General features: G+C 38.0%; 2 protein-coding genes across 3 annotated transcripts; one reads left to right on the top strand and one right to left on the bottom strand.

Annotated features, from left to right (window-relative positions):
• Nucleotides 1-1,457: 1,457 nt before the first annotated feature.
• thnsl2 (threonine synthase-like 2) lies at nucleotides 1,458-9,943 on the top strand. Its single transcript, XM_017460714.3, has 9 exons — nucleotides 1,458-1,619; nucleotides 2,873-3,114; nucleotides 3,182-3,376; nucleotides 3,493-3,645; nucleotides 4,884-5,120; nucleotides 7,300-7,448; nucleotides 7,526-7,651; nucleotides 8,181-8,335; nucleotides 8,537-9,943. The coding sequence occupies exons 2-9, from the start codon at nucleotides 2,892-2,894 to the stop codon at nucleotides 8,754-8,756; spliced, it is 1,458 nt and encodes a 485-aa protein (XP_017316203.1). The 5' UTR covers nucleotides 1,458-1,619; nucleotides 2,873-2,891; the 3' UTR covers nucleotides 8,757-9,943.
• A 299-nt stretch (nucleotides 9,944-10,242) lies between these two features.
• Nucleotides 10,243-15,954, bottom strand: oxt (oxytocin). Of its 2 annotated transcripts, none has more exons than XM_047151955.2 (4): nucleotides 15,810-15,954; nucleotides 13,064-13,188; nucleotides 11,449-11,653; nucleotides 10,243-10,612 (listed from the first exon to the last, which is right to left on the bottom strand). In XM_047151955.2, the coding sequence occupies exons 1-4, from the start codon at nucleotides 15,856-15,858 to the stop codon at nucleotides 10,485-10,487; spliced, it is 507 nt and encodes a 168-aa protein (XP_047007911.1). In that variant the 5' UTR covers nucleotides 15,859-15,954; the 3' UTR covers nucleotides 10,243-10,484. The 2 variants fall into 2 exon arrangements, with proteins under 2 accessions (XP_047007911.1, XP_017316202.1); XM_017460713.2 differs by lacking the exon at nucleotides 15,810-15,954 and adding an exon at nucleotides 13,370-13,425 and having other exon boundaries at nucleotides 10,266-10,612.
• Nucleotides 15,955-16,169: the final 215 nt, after the last annotated feature.

Here is a 16,169-nt window from a genome sequence, read left to right as displayed (position 1 = left end):
TTAATGTTATGGCTGATTGGTGTGTATTTGCATTAATCTTCTTATGGGAAATATTAGATACATTTGATTACATTTTATACTGAAACTGAACTGTATACTGTAATGATATAATCACCCAGAAGAGAACGAGTTCCCTTGTGAGCCTGGTTCTTCTCAACGTTTCTCCTTCATGTTGTCTTAGGACGTTTTTCCTCACCACTGTCACCTCTGGCTTGCTCATTAGACATCGAACCCTACATTTGGATTTTCGTGAAAAGTGCTATACAACTGAACGAAACCCCTGACACAGAAATCGGCCAACATACATTAATGAGACAAATATAAACCATATCTTCTTGTTGACCTGAACATGATTTCTAGCTGAATTGCATCAATATACACGGAGTAAAAGTCAGTAAAATGTGTGTAACCACTGCAGTTCACATCACAGAAAACAATGGGGTCATGGAGGACAATAATAAAATATGCTATTGAATTAACCCATAATGCAGATTAGTAAAAGATTAAAGGTCTATGTGGAATGAATTAATAGGTTCAAAGTTCAAGCCTTCTAAGATAAGCTGGTTCCTTTTATTGCTGCATAAACAAACACAGTGCAAATCAACCAAGATTAAAAATGAATACATTGTACAGATGATTTCATATCTTACAAAGCATAGAATTTTTATTCTGGTTGGTTCTAATATACTGAATAGTAATACTTAATGTCTAATGTTTAAAAGCAGTGGGTAGTATTTCCACTTCACAGCTCCAAGGTTCCTGGTTCAGTCCTGAGCTCGGGTTACTGTCTATGTGTTTCACGTGTACTCCCGGTGTCCATGTGGGTTTCCTCTGGGTTCTCCTGTTTCCTCCTAGCTCCAAAGAACATGCTGGTAGGTAGTTAGGCAACTCTAAATTACCCCTTACTGTCAATGTGTGTGTGCATCGTGCCTTGCGATGTCCCAAATCCAGATCTCCAGATCAACTATGACTCTGACCAGTATAAAGCATTTCCTTAAAACGAAGGAATCTGAGTCTAAACTCAACACTTTGACATATTTTAAAGACTAGCTCATTGCTTAGTCACTTAAGTACTTAGTTCTTAATGAGCAAACGAATAAACATATGAAAGAATAACCCATTTTATCGCTGACCTATAGGCATTGTTAAACCATTACTGAATACTGAACTCTTTTGATTTTATGATTACTGTACATTTGTGGTATGATGATTGTAGCTGAATACCCAAAAAGAACAGCATGCAACTGTTTATAACGGTTTACACTGTAGCATGATGAACAAGAAGCAGATTTTAAGAACTAATATGGCAAAAAAAAAAAAAACCTTAATCACTATATAACATAAACATTTTTTACTTCCAAACATTCTACAGATGCTATTTTTTACTCTTACCAGCAGGGTGCGGTATCTGTATGTATGTAGATCTATTCCTGGTACTGTACTTTGCTCTTTGATCCCGTGTTACACTTAAATTTGCCCCCTTCATGCATGTTACATTTGAAAGTACACACTAGCATACTAAATAGTGCACCTAAATAATATCAAACTTCAATTTGACACACTGTTTAGTGCTCTTTTGGACGTAGCTGCAGTCCCTGAGGCGTTTCTGTAATATTGCTGTAAGTACAGTATGCAACACACTTGGAAAACAAGCTATCCAATATTTCTGATTTCTGTGAGTTTTTATTATAAAACTGGGACATTTGACAGGAATACCTAATCAGGTTCAGATGGGAATTGCTGACAAAATTAGATTTGAATGTACACAGTTCATATTTTAGACAATTATAAGTGTATAAAGACAAGATAAATCATGTCAAGTTAATTAAGAAGCCTGTAGAAGAATGTGACAAGGGCAATCTGAATATTTGTGGTATTTTCTTCTATTCTTGTAATCTATTTGTGGCTGTAGATTCCAGATTGATGACTGCACTATTAGAAATAAAATGGTGCTGTTGTGGTGTGTAAAGTCTATTCGTCCCTACGGTGGAACACTTCAAGGAAAACGTCTCCCTGAAAGCAGTCAAATAGATTTATATTGAAATATTTGCAAGTGCAGGGTGGCTTAGTGGTTAGCACATTTGCGTCGCACCTCTGGGGTTGAGGGTTTGATTCCTACGTCAATCGGTGATTTTCTCCGGGTACTCCAGTTTCTTCCCTGCTGTAGGCTGATCGGCATCTCTGAATTGTCTGTAATATGTAAATGGTGTGTGATTGTGCCCTATGATGGGTTGGCACTCTGTCCAGGCTGTCCCCCACCCTGTTCCCTGAGTTCCCTGGGATAGGCTCCAGGCTCCCCGTGACCCTGTGTAAGATAAGTGGTACAGAAAATGGATGGATGGATGAAATATTTGCAGTTTTGTATGGAGTTGTATTTTAGTTACTCCTGTTAGAAGTTAGCGATTGTGTGCTGTGCTGATGTCACAGGGTGACAATGCAAGGCACAGTTACATTAGTGTTTATCAGGATAAAGCATTTAACATTTAGCCCCAAAAACCTAAAGAATGTGAGCTCACTTCACCACAGCTGGACCCAAAGTCCCAGAATGCAATGCAGCTATACGACGTAGCTATAGGACGCACTATGCGATGTGTAATTTTTTTGTAGACAGATGAACGATAGCAACACGTATAAAAATTCAAAAGTCAATTTCACCTTCAAGCAGATATCTCAAATGAAAGCTAGGGTAGAAATTGAAAAATGAAAACATTCTTTGCTGCATAACCTAGCATCAGAGATATGTGTATATACTTGAGATTAATTCGAATACAACTGAAGTTGGTGTTAAAAAGAATATATGTATTAGGCTACATTATAACTGTCCTCTTTGTACAAGCTGCTTTACTTTACGTTACTCTTCCTCTATTTTTAGCCATTCAGATACAGACAAGATGCAGTACTGCAGCACACGTGGAGGGGTTCACGGCTGGGACTTCCAGAATGTTCTCTTCTCAGGCTATGCTCCAGACGGGGGCATGTTTATGCCTGAGACAATTCCCTCAATCTCCCCTGCCACTCTCCGATCCTGGTGCTCTCTATCCTACCAGCAGCTCGTGTGTGAAGTGTGTTCGCTCTTCATCCCTGAGCAGCTCATCCCGAAGCATGACTTGGAAGGTAACTCAGATGCTCCTACTAAATCTCATCCCAAATGCATCTCTAATGCTTCATTGTTTCATTCCAGCCCTGGTCTCTAGTGCTCTGTCCAAGTTCTCCGTGCCAGATGCAGTGAAGATGGTGCGACTGAAGGGCTCTCTGTCCATCTTGGAACTGTTCCATGGAAAGACGCTGGCTTTTAAAGATCTGGCCATGACCTGCACCACACGCTTTCTGGAGTACTTCCTGCGCAAGGACAACAGACGTGCCATCATCCTCGTGGGTAAGCAAGAACATACTGAAATTAAGAAGAATAAATAAGGTAACACATTATCGATAAGTTTATGCCCCTCATGTACCTCTTATTGATGGAATGAAAACTCTTCTCTTTCTATACAGGGACATCTGGGGACACTGGAGGCTCAGCCATCAGCAGTGTGTGTGATCTTAGTGCGGTGGACGTAGTGGTGGTTTTCCCCCGTGGACGAATCTCTCAGGTGCAGGAGAGACAGATGACCACTCACATAGAGGACAATGTCCATGTTTTTGCAGGTGAGTAAATTTATTTAACCCTTATGTCCTGTTTGGGTAGAAAATGACACATTCATTCATTTTCAGTAATAACTTTATCCTGGTCAGGGTTTCAGTGGATCCCAATACCGTGGCCGTGACTCAGGTGGTAGAGCGGGTTGTCCACTAATTGTAGGGTTGGTGGTTTGATTCCTGGTCCACATGACTCCACGTGCCGAAGTGTCTTTGGGCAAGACACTGAACCCCAAGTTGCTCCCGATGGCAAATTATCACCTTGCATTGCAGCTCTGCTACCATTGGTGTGTGTGTGTGTGTGTGTGAATAGGTGAATGAGACACAGTGTAAAGCGCTTTGGATAAAAGCGCTATATAAGTGCGCCATTTACCATTTTATTTACCATTTACCATTCACACCTAGGGGTAATTTAATGCAGCCAGTTCACCTACCAGCATGTTTATGGGATGTGGGAGAAAACTGGAGAACCAGGAGAAAACCCAGGACATACGGAGAACATCTTTCTGAAATTCTTTTATGACACATTTTATATGTACAACCCCAATTCCAAAAAAGTTGGGGCGCTGTGTAAAGTGTATATAAATGTAAATAAAAACAGAATGCAATGATTTACAATTCTCATAAACCCATATGCTATTGATAATAGAATATGGAAAACATATCAAATGTTTAAACTGAGTAAATGTACCATTTTAAGAAAAAAATAAGGTAATTTTGAATCTCATGGCCACAACTTGTCTCAAAAAAGTTGGGACGGGGGCAACAAAAGGCTGGAAAAGTAAGTGTTACTAAAAAGAAACAGCTGGAGGTTAATTGGCAACAGGTCAGTAATGTGATCAAGTATAAAAAGACTATCTTAGAGAGGCAAAGTCTTTCATAAGTAAAGGTGGACAGAGGTTGCATTCTGTTTTTATTTACATGTATTTACATTTTACACAGCTGTACTAACTTTTTTTGGAATTGGGGTTGTAAAAATACAAAGCACTGGTCATGGTTTTTCTTTTTAATGAAATATTTTACACGATATTTTTCAGCATGAGTTGGCATCAAAGAAAAATTGTAAAATAAAAGAAACACTTGAATAGTGACCTTTGTATAAATAGGAAACCGAAAGGTCATTTTAATCCCCGTCATATGACCTGCACTCACCTGCCGTCGTGACCATACCCAAGCTTTTGTCTATATTTTGTTACATATTGTTCTCTCGTTCCATTTATAAACCTCTCTTTGTGCTGTACGTAAAGCGGACGGAAGTTCGGATGAAATCGACGTGCCTTTGAGGAAGCTGTTTGCAGATCAGGACTTGGTGAATCGCTACGGTCTGATGAGCCTGAACTCAGTGAACTGGTCACGCATTCTGGTACAGCTCGCTCATTTTATATACGCCTACCTGCAGCTGAGTGGAGTTCGGGATACAGATAGAGACAGACTACCTGCTCTGGAGGTAGTGGTGCCCACAGGAGGGGCAGGAAATATAACAGGTACGGATACATTCACTGGCTCTGGTTTTGTTTACTGAATTATTATTTGTCAAATGAGAGGTGTTTATGAAACAGAAGGCATCCTTTGTGATGTCTGAGAAGTCAAATGGCTCATCACAAAGCACTTCGAGGGCAGCATATGTTTGTTGCCAGGTTACCAATATACACTAACAGTTACTACCCCTGAGGTCCATTATACAGGATGGAATAAAATACCTTTGAGGAAATCAGAGGGAATATTGTTTGACTACACCAAACCTTCTTTACTAATTCTTTGCTAATGAGACATGTAGGATACAGTGACGTATACATGTATGCTGCCTTAAAGGCACCTCAGAAGACAGAATTATGTCCAAACATTTTATATGGACATGAATCGATGTCTTCATATATCTTATACTGTAAGGCAGCACCCCACCCCCCCCCCCCCCCTTTCAGACACATCCCAGGAATCAGGAAATTACAGGTGTGATTACACAGGATGTGATGTCATCATTTGCAAAGGTGGAGCTAAAGTAAATAAATTGAATAAATTGCTATGATTTATGATGTATTAAATGCTCACACTGCTGGCATTCAATAAACTACATAAGTAAGGAATAAAAAAAAAATGATGGGGTAATAAAGTAGTGTGATGTGGCCTGAGGCAAACTTGATAATTTTAGAATAATGTGTTTTATTCCTCTTATTCCACAGCAATTTGTCAACAATTCCAATTTGTTTTATTTATTAAAGAATATTTTTTAAAAATACATTTATACAGTAGTTACTTTTAATGTTATGGAGTTAATAAGATAATCCTGAAGACCGAGACTGTTACAAAGTGCTGACACTGGCGACTCCTTCCAAAACTGCTAAATAAACATTTCCTTACATACAGCTTCACTATATCAATCATTACACATGTGTAAGTTGTTGCTATAGATATAATACTATATTAGAATGTGTGCATTAATATAAACCTAAATAAAACTAAGGTGTTATCAGAGCTGTTGTTTAAGAAAATTAAATAACACCTTCTGAGCAATCACAATTGAGTATCTTCCACTCAAGCTGTCAGTTAACACTGTAAAGTGTTACCTCAGAATGTTAGCTAGCTAGTTGAGTCTAATATTTGATTACTGCAGTTTTGTGATAACTGTGGTTTGATGTGTTTAGGAAAAGCTCCCGAATAGAAAAAGTTTGTTGTGCCACTACTGCTTGGATTGTAATATGCAGTTTAACCCCAGAAAGCTTGATTTTTTTCATAGCTGTTGTTTGGTTGAGCAGGTTATTTAAATTACAGGTGAAACAGATATTTTAGGAAGTTTTATCTAGCTATATACAGCTGTTCTATATAACTGATGAAAATCACATGAGCAGAAAGTTGTGAAAACAAACAAACAAACAAAACAAACCCTCACAGTTCTGTGAGCGGTAATGCCTTGTTCATGAGAGAGGTCAGAACTGAATATCCAGACTGGTTCCTGCTGGCAGGAATTCTACACTAAGTCAAATAACAGAAAAGCCTCTAAGGATGCACACCACACTGAACCTTGAGGTAGATGGGTTACGACAACAAAGGACTACATTCGGTTCCACTCCTGTTCGATAAAAGGAATCTGACGCTCAGTAAAACTGCACAGTTGAAGATTGGATTAATATCACCTGGTCTTTTTTCTAATCCACAACTATCCAGTTGCAGTCTACAGGTGTTCCTATTAAAGTGGCGGTGAGTGTATATGGCCTTTATTCTAACAGATAGAATAGATGGCTCTACTATATGTGTTTTATTGAATGCGGCTCATCTGCTAATGAAGTTGAATAGGCCATGGGATTATTCTTTATTATATAAGCAGGTGAAACGGTAGCGCTGCTATTTGTGTTGAGGACCTATTCAGCCTGCCTATTCTTAGACATTCTACTTTTTCCACTGGCTTTGTAGCTCTTGGATCAACACGGGCTCAATATAATCTTGACAATAGCACATGGGTCATTTAGATGCGAAGTTTCAGTTTGATGAAGCATTTAAATCACTCAATTCAAGTTAGACATAATGTAATAATAGGCCCTGTTTGATTTGCATTTAGTTGTTGAAGTGTATGCCCTTCATTATGCACTTTTATCTGTGTGTGTGTGTGTGTGTGTGTGTGTGTGTGTGTGTGTGTGTGTGTGTGTGTGTGTGTGTGTGTATGGATAGCTGGGTGCATTGTAAAGCACATGGGGGTTCCTCTGCACCTCGTGGCCATGGTGAACTCTAATGACGTAGTGCACCGTGCAGTTCAGAGTGGAGATTTCTCCATGGCCGACTGCGTCAAGCAAACTCTGGCTCCTGCCATCGATATTCAGGTTCTTTACAGTTTTCCTTCAAATACTGTTGCCGATCTTATCTACCGAGTGTATATGTGATAATTATATGTTTTTAGGATCCTTATAACATGGAGCGTGTGTTCTGGCTGTTATCTGGGAAAGATGGCGCTTTAGTAAAGAAGATGATGGAGCAGTTTCAGGACACTCACACGCTATCAATACCTGAAACACTCCACAAAAAGGTCTGTGGTGTTGTACTGCTTCTTTTTTTCTTCTTTATTTCTTTCTTTATTTTTTAAATGATGTAAAAACGTCATCAAAACGGCATCTTGACATCTTTTGTACACTTTTCTGGCCAGAAGATTCAAGATCTTAAAGGTTGTAGTCTGATTGGCTGACCAGAGTTCTATGTATATACGGTTTTGTGTGACGGTTTCAAGAAAAAGCCTTTAATGTTATACTAATAGCAGGACATGAAATGTTGCTATGTTTCTCTAAGAATATGGAAAGTGGCTAAATGTCTCTAAAAATGTTGTAGGTACTTTGACTAAATTGTTTCAGTATAAAGCAGCTATGAAGCCAGTACAATAATGTCTTTATGCTTCCTTTCATTTTGAACAAAAGAGCAAACATTTTTTCCTAATGCAGCTTTGTCCTAGACATAAATCGACTGTGTCATCCTCTGTGTGTGTGTGTTTTTTTTAACCAATTCATGTCTAAAAAAAACCTGTAAACCATTAGTCATATTCTCTCCCGTCTTTGTTTGTGTAGTTGTGTTCAGTCATGTGTTCAGGTTCTGTGTCTGATGAGGGGATAATGGAGGCCATAAAGAGGTGCTGGGAGGAAAATCAGTATTTGGTGTGTCCTCATACAGCTGTGGGAGTCTGGCATCACTACCATTGTCCTGTCCGCAATGGGGAGAATAGGTCTCACACACACACACACACACATACACACACACACAGGTCTGAGGTCTGTGTTTACCTATATTAATTCCTCATCAGTAGATGCAAACACATCACACCAAAGTCAAACACAAAGTCACATATGCAGCAGATGAGTAAACACAGTTCAGTAAAATCCACAGGGCGTGTCCCAAACCAACAAATATCCATGCTCTTATCTAGGTGTTGCATTGCGACAGCGTCTCCAGCCAAGTTTCTCGAAGTGGTACAGAAAGCAGGCCTGACCGAAAGCATCGACGTCCCCGAAGCAGTGAGGCAGTTGGAAACCAAGGAGACACGCTATAAACATCTAGAGAGAAATGAGAACTGGGAAAGAGCGCTAAGAGAACGCATCGAGGCTATCGGCTCTGCTCGACAACAGGGAGCACAGTTTTATACATGATATACATGTTTAGTGACTGGAAATTTATGGGTTGAAATCCTTGCATTAGCACTCAACTACTCAAATCTACCTTTGGCCCTTGATTCATTAAAGATTTGTGTGTATAAAAACACATGCGACCTTGATTTAAAAAAAAAAAATGTCCAAATTAATTTACTATTATTATTATCTTGACTTACACAAGAGCGGTCTTGAATGTTTTGCATGTTTAGGGTTTTTCTATACATGTTATTTTAGTAATATACAAAACACACACACGTCAGTGCAGATGGATTATTAAGATTATTAATTAAGCACCCATGGCATGATTTACTGAAGCCAAGGCACATCGAATTTGAAAATGAATACCACCGAAGGGCAAGTATGCAGTTTCCTATTTCATATTCACCACATGATCGTGCCTCCATTTCCAGCAGTGTTCATGTGAATATGGTTTCTTTACATATATACCATATAACAGAACTCAGTCATTTCTGCACACGTTTTTTCTACATTCATATTATGTTTTAAACCAGTGGGCGTTTCAGTTTGAGTTCACTCTTCCGGGAGTCTCTTGCAGATGTATGTGATGACATTTATGCACTTGTTCTCTGTAAATCACTTAAAAAATGGCAAATAATTGCACACACAGCTAACACAGATAGTTATTTGAGATTTTAATAACTAAGGCCTCATGTGTATGTGAATGATTTTTTACATTTATTTTTAAATGCATATAAAAAGTGAAATGAAAAGGTACTGAAAATGTGGGACTGTGCAGAAACTCCATCCATCCATCCATTTTCAATACCGCTTATCCTTCACAGGGTCACAGCGGAGCCTGGAGCCTATCCCAGGGGACTCGGGGCACGGGCCGGGGGACACACTGGATGGGTTGCCAACCCGTCGCAGGGCACAATCACACACACATTCACACAGTACAAACAATTTGGAAATGCCAATCAGCCACAGCGCTTGTCTTTAGACTAGGGGAGGAAATCTCCGAGACACGTGGAGAGCATGCAACGCACAGGGTGGAGGCGGGATTCAAACCCCCAAACACAGAGGTGCAAGGCAAACATGCTAACCACTAAGAACGCAATCCAGAAACTCATTAAATATAATTTTGGTTTAATAATCGCTTAATTTGATTCTGTATGTTTTGCTTTCAGATTTGTTCCTGATTAAAGACTTGATTAAAACTTTCACTCATTTTATTGCCTTTTATTTTCCTTCAGCAATGCTGTCAATCTCTCCTGTGCCAGATGGTGTGTGTGTGTGTGTGTGTGTGTGTGTGTGTGTGTGTGTGTGTGTGTGTGTGTGTGTGTGTTGTCTAATGACTGCAAGTTTATGAGGCCTGTGCAGTGTGTTTGACCTATTGGACTCAGATGAGACCACAGTATGATTGCAATAGTATCGAAATAAAGCTACAAACTTGCTTATTTTCAAATCCGTGTTTCCATTTATGACACTGTTTATGGTTTATAGCTTGAAATTGTGTTGACTCAGTGGATTGCTAGATGGTTATAAAGCACATCAACACACAAAGTCTTCTTAAAGTGTTAAAGCACCATATAAAGTGACTTTAATTGCTGCAGAAAAGCATAATCCTATCACATTTGTTAAAATACAAGACCAATATTCATATCTGATCACATTCTAGACTTTACAAACTGTGTACAAAGGTCATCAGATGGTTCGGCTGGTGTTTTGCTCCTCTTACGATGATGTGATCCCTGAATGGATGTCTCATTGGTAAGGCCTGTAGTTTGTCCAATGAAGAAGCTTCAGAAGGAGGTCTTTGCCACTGGCAGGTAGACTGTGAGCGGCTGCATCACCTTCGCCTTCCAGACACGACGGATCAGTGGTGCAGCTCTCTGTTTCACACGGCAAAAATATACAAACAGATACGACTCAAGGGAGACAGTTAGAGTTTCAGTTACATTGTCAGAGGGAAGATCTAACTAGTTAAGAAAAGAAAGTCTAGCAAAATATTTGATTGTAAGAAGAATAGGCTGTAACGTAAATATAAAGCTAATGATATTCTGCTAAGATAATGTTTCTGTAACTCGTACATACACAGAAAATTCTAGAAAGTTTTAGCCAAATAACAGTAACATTTAGAACATGTTGTGCTAGCCTAAGATTGTTAGCTTGGTAGCTAATCTCTATGTAACTTTTTAAGAAAATGTTACTAAGATTGTTAGCTTTGAAGCTAATTTCATTCGTATCTTTAAAAATAAAAAAAAATAAAAACCCAGATGGTTAAAATAAATAAGGTTTTTAGTTATTTATTTGTGGTTACTATTGATCTGCCTTATATTCTAAAATATATTTTAGAATATATATATATACAGTAATTACTAATTATATATGATATTTGTATAATTGTCTAATATATTGCATTGTATAGTATATTGGTTTGGAAATGTGTAGGAGAAATAACATTTGTCTGTTGAGTATACATTTCAGCATCGATGCAAATATGTGCACATTGCTTTAGCGGGTACGTTTGCGTTTTTTTTATAATTGAACTGCAAATTTGAGATCATTTAAACAGGCAAATATATACAATAATTTTTATGTGACTATTATACAACAGTTCTACGATTATTAAACCTATTTCTAAGCATTTTACTCATATCGATTTAGAAATGTTTCTTATTCCAGGTACATGTAATTCATCTATTTCAGACAGATAACAGCAACTGACCTGAGTCACAGCAGACGCCTGGTGCAGCGCACCGTCCTGCCACAGAGCCACAGGTTTTTCCTCCAGTCTCACACGGAGAGGGCACGTAGTCTTCCTCCAAGCAGCGCATGGCTTCCAGAGTGCCCACCATGCAGCCTATTTCCTCTCCGCAGCAGATATTGGGACCAAAGCATCTGCCCTTATCTCCAGGACCACATGCCATACACTGAGAACAGACAAGAACATGGGTTAAAATAACTAGCTATCAACCACTCTATACCAAATGACCATTCATGCTTTGTTATACGGTTTATCACCTTTTTCAATTAGCTGGGATTCATTTTTTTTAAAAATTAATTTACGATACAATTTGATTTTATTTAACATGCTTAAGAGTAGACATTGTCACAAGGACTTTGTCAGTGAAAAAAAGACAGTTACAAGAAAAACTTCCTGAATATCTTGAAACATTATGCAAAAAAATAAGCTTTCTTTATCTGGGAAATAAATATCTGGGGAAATATATTTCTTTTCTTTTTCATCAAATTCAGCAAAGAGAGATTTAAAAAAAAAAAAAATTCTTACATTTAAAATCTATATCCTGAATCGATATATTTCTGTAAAGCTGCTTTGGGACAATATCCATTGTTAAAAGCGCTATACAAATAAAACTGAATTGAATTGATTTCAAAATTATTACAATAAATTCTATTAGTAACCTATGTATTTTAGTAGTGCACTCTGAAAGAGTGGTTTTTCAAGGATTCTTTGCAATGAAAGAGAAGCAAGAAACTACTCAAAGAGAAGAAGAAAAAAATCTTTTTTCGGAAGGAGTCTCCAGTGTCAACCCTTTGTAGCAGCCAGAGGGAACGCTGTAACTTTTTCCCAAACAGGAAAGACGTTAGGATGTGCTGCACAGTTTTTAGGTAGCAAACTTACTTTGTTGTTTTGTTTTATTAAATTCAAGAGAAAGCAAGGAAACTGTTAATATCTGCTATAACATAACGATAATAAGAAACAAATTTATCTCTTGGATATTCCACAATATTAAATGCAACTATGAACGTATAAAGATTACAATCTATCATTCTTAAATAATTAAAAAAAGATCAATTACTGGCTGATTACTGATATACCACTTCAACTGCATCACACGACCTCATGATTGATTATTTTCCTATAACAGCACACCCCATCCATCCATTTTAATTACCACTTATCCTATACACGGTCACGGGGAGCCTGGAGTCTATCCCAGGGAACTCGTGACACAAGGTGGGGTACACCCTGGACAGGGTGCTAACCCATCGCAGGGCACAATAGCACACACATTCCCACACTATGGACAATTTGGAAACGAATCAGTCTACAACACATGTCTTTGAACTGAGGGAGGAAACCGACGTACCTGGAGGAAACCCCCGAAGCATGGAGAGAATATGTAAGCTCCGCTCATGCAGAGCAGAGGTGGGACTCGAACCCCCAACTCTGGAGGGGCGAGGCAAACATGCTAACCACCATGCCCCCTGACAGCACACCCCATCATGGTTTATTCCTGAATGCTTACATTTTGAAATATACTTTCTAGCAATGTTATGGTTTCTTTTAGCAATAAAAGTATTGAAAATGTAAAAACCTGTCGAGTGGGGATGTCCTGTACTGCTCTTTTGCCACCAATGGGGCAGTTGGAGATGTAGCAGGCTGTGCAGATGGACAGCAGACACAGCAAGCAGAAGACTGAAAGTGGTGCTGCAGACATCTCTGTGAGAGAAACATGGAAACATGTGAAAGGATTTTAGCAAAGATCCGCAGTAATAATCCAATAATTCACACATACTGTTTTATTTTTTTCAAACAGAAATGAAGTCAAACACTGGACTAATTATATAAACGATGCTCATTTGCTTGAATAAGGAAAAACACAAAGCGTTCCCATACTTACTTTGTCTAGGTTAAGAAAAAACAGCACGATTCAGTAGCTTCAGTAGCTGATGTTCCTCTGTAAGCCTTAAGAACTTCCTTTATATACCCTTAAGTTCGTTTTCCAACGTGATATTACCACATCATTATCTATTACACTCAAATAATCTTAATTGGCCACATATTAATTGTGTGACCTGATTAGGGCAGAACACTGGTAGTCCAGTAACAAGGATGTGAGTCATAAGTTCTCAGGCTGTGATGGTGCATAAGATTACAGAATAAGGTTTTCAGCCCCAATTTGGCAAGGATAGGAAGAATTTTTAAGGAGTCTTGGCTTTATTGCATAGAATTTAGTACCAAAGCATTTCATTAATTTTAATATTTGAACTTTGAAACCGAAGGAGGACTTGCTTAACTAACACAAAAACAAGCTTAGGCTATAGTATGAACTAATCACAAATCCCTATCTCAGTCTTTGTTAGAATATGTGAATGTATTTTATATATATATATATATATATATATATATATATATATATATATATATATATATTCAAGATTTTTAAAAAATATATTAAAGATATATATAAATTAAAGATTTTAAAGTGGAAATAGCATCAGTGTTGAGTGTTTAGGTTTAGTTTAATTCAGCTTCCATTTAAAAAGGCTGGTTTTGTCTTTTTCATTTATCCTAGCATGCATATTTTTATGTTTCAGGTATGATGAGGAATCTACTTAAATTATGTAATTTTTTAAAAATGCTGTCACTGTTAAATGCTGTGGAGGCATTTTACTGCACAGTTTGGGTTCACTTGTCCCCTTTCAACACTGGGAGATATTAGACAGTGTTTTAGACAGCACTCTCTACCACAATTATCCAAACCCCAACTGAGGGAACATATTTTCAAAGAATAGTGTATTCACTACAGAACAGTTCCAGATACATGTAGAATCTCTGCCAATGAGCACTGGCAGTTCCTAGTGGCCCAACATCTTACTAAGACACTGTACACAAAATTGACAGGAATATATCCTAAGGGCTTAAAAGGCACCAGGTTGTAGGAAAACATTTCTAAGTCAAAGAATAATAGTGGTAAAATAATTTAGATATTCATATGAATGCACTCCCCAATACATTTTGCTTGTAAGTGGCTTAAAATATTGTATGAATCATACATGCACACAGGAAGGATATCATAACTTAAAGAAACATTGTCTTTTCCTCTTCTGAGTACACTATGTTAGCTGTGAATAACCACCAACTTTAAAGGTGTAAAACTGTAAGCATTTTCTAAAAGACACACTTCCACTTTTTACGCAAACGTCTGCTTAGACATTTTGAGATCAGCAAGCTATATAATTAGTCTATCTTAGCCAAAGTAGGTGAGGGTCAATAAGTGTTATATTTATTCATGCCTCATATGCAGATTAAAACAGTCCCAAAATACATGATATTAATGAATTAAATCAGAAGGTGAATGCAAATTGGCTAATACATTTTCAGAACAGATTGTCCTTAGGTCAACGAGTGTCATAGTCCTCAAGCTTTTTAATAATTTATCAGTAATTAAGGTGTAATAGTGAATATGTCTCATGAATGAAAATAATTACAGCGAATCTGGTTATCCAAGTCATGATGGATTTTCCGGTGTCTTTTTATGTCGAACTCCAGATGTAGCCTATAAAATCAAGCGATATCTGTTTTTCAACAGAACACCATCCAACATCAGAATGGGAAAAATATGAGCGCTCAGTGATTTTCAACGTGGCATGGTTGTTGGTGCCATACAGGCTGGTTTGAGTATTTCAGAAACTGCTCATTTTAGAGAGATCAGAGGAGAATGGCCAGACTGGCTCCAGCTGACAGGAAAGCTATTGTAACTCAAATAACCACACTTTACATCCGTGGTGAACAGAAAAGCCAAGAATGAAACTTTGTAGGTGTCAATTGTTAGGAGACTGTAAAACCAAAAAACAAACAAAATAAATAGATTAAAAAAAAACATTAAAACCATTTGCTTTGCTATAGACTGATCATGATTGTCAAAACCAAAACACAATTTTTTTTCATTTGCTAATTTTTTTTTATTATTTGCTAAATTTTTCATCTGCTCAATATCTTATATCTTGTATAATCGCAGAATTGTAAGTTAAGACTATTATAATTACAAGGACTCAAAACATTCATCATTTGGAACATGGTGATTAAATCTGAAGGCAGATACTTGACAAAATAACTGCAGTATGCTCGTATATTTATTTCTTATTTGTCCCCCAAAAAATACATAATCCAACACTATATAACTGTTATTGGTGTTTTGTACACAGCGATAGATGGGATACAGTCAGTAAATATACATAAATAGTGCTACAATATGCTAGGTTTACCTCATGAGATAAGTATCAATTAGTGTCAATAAGTAACTTACACAGATCAGCCATAACGTTTAAACCACCTACTTAATATCGTGTAGGCCCCCCTTGTGCCGCCAAAACAGCTCTGACCCATTGAGGCCTGGACTCCACAAAACCTCTGAAGGTGTGCTGTGGTTTCTGGCACCAAGACGTTACCAGCAGATCCATTAAGTCCTGTAAGTTGCGAGGTGGAGCCTCCATGGACTTGTTTGTCCACCACCTCCCACAGATGCTTGATAGGGTGCCCATGACCCTGTCGCCAGTTCACCACCAGTTGTCCTTTCTTGGACCACTTTTGGTATGTACTATCCACTACATACCGGGAACACCCCACAAGACCTGCCAGATGCTCTGACCCAGTCGTCTAGCCATCACCATTTGGCCCTTGTAAAAGTAGCTCAGGGA

This window comes from Ictalurus punctatus, chromosome 28, assembly GCF_001660625.3.
Source record: "Ictalurus punctatus breed USDA103 chromosome 28, Coco_2.0, whole genome shotgun sequence".
Taxonomy (NCBI): Eukaryota; Metazoa; Chordata; class Actinopteri; order Siluriformes; family Ictaluridae; genus Ictalurus; species Ictalurus punctatus.
The sequence above is the reverse complement of the archived record's forward strand: the minus strand, read 5'-3'. Positions and strand labels throughout refer to the sequence as shown.

Bases quoted from the DNA above. Each gene is read 5' to 3' on its own strand.
- oxt (XM_047151955.2), bottom strand. From the start codon at position 15,858: ATGGGTCAGAGCTGTTTTGGCGGCACAAGGGGGGCCTACACGATATTA. The intron at 13,189-15,809 runs GTAGGTGGTTTA...TTTCTCTCACAG, and splicing joins GGGGGCCTACACGATATTAA to AGATGTCTGCAGCACCACTT. The intron at 11,654-13,063 runs GTTTTTACATTT...GTCTGTTCTCAG, and splicing joins AGGACATCCCCACTCGACAG to TGTATGGCATGTGGTCCTGG.
- thnsl2 (XM_017460714.3), top strand. From the start codon at position 2,892: ATGCAGTACTGCAGCACACGTGGAGGGGTTCACGGCTGGGACTTCCAG. The intron at 3,115-3,181 runs GTAACTCAGATG...GTTTCATTCCAG, and splicing joins CCCGAAGCATGACTTGGAAG to CCCTGGTCTCTAGTGCTCTG. The intron at 3,377-3,492 runs GTAAGCAAGAAC...CTTTCTATACAG, and splicing joins ACGTGCCATCATCCTCGTGG to GGACATCTGGGGACACTGGA.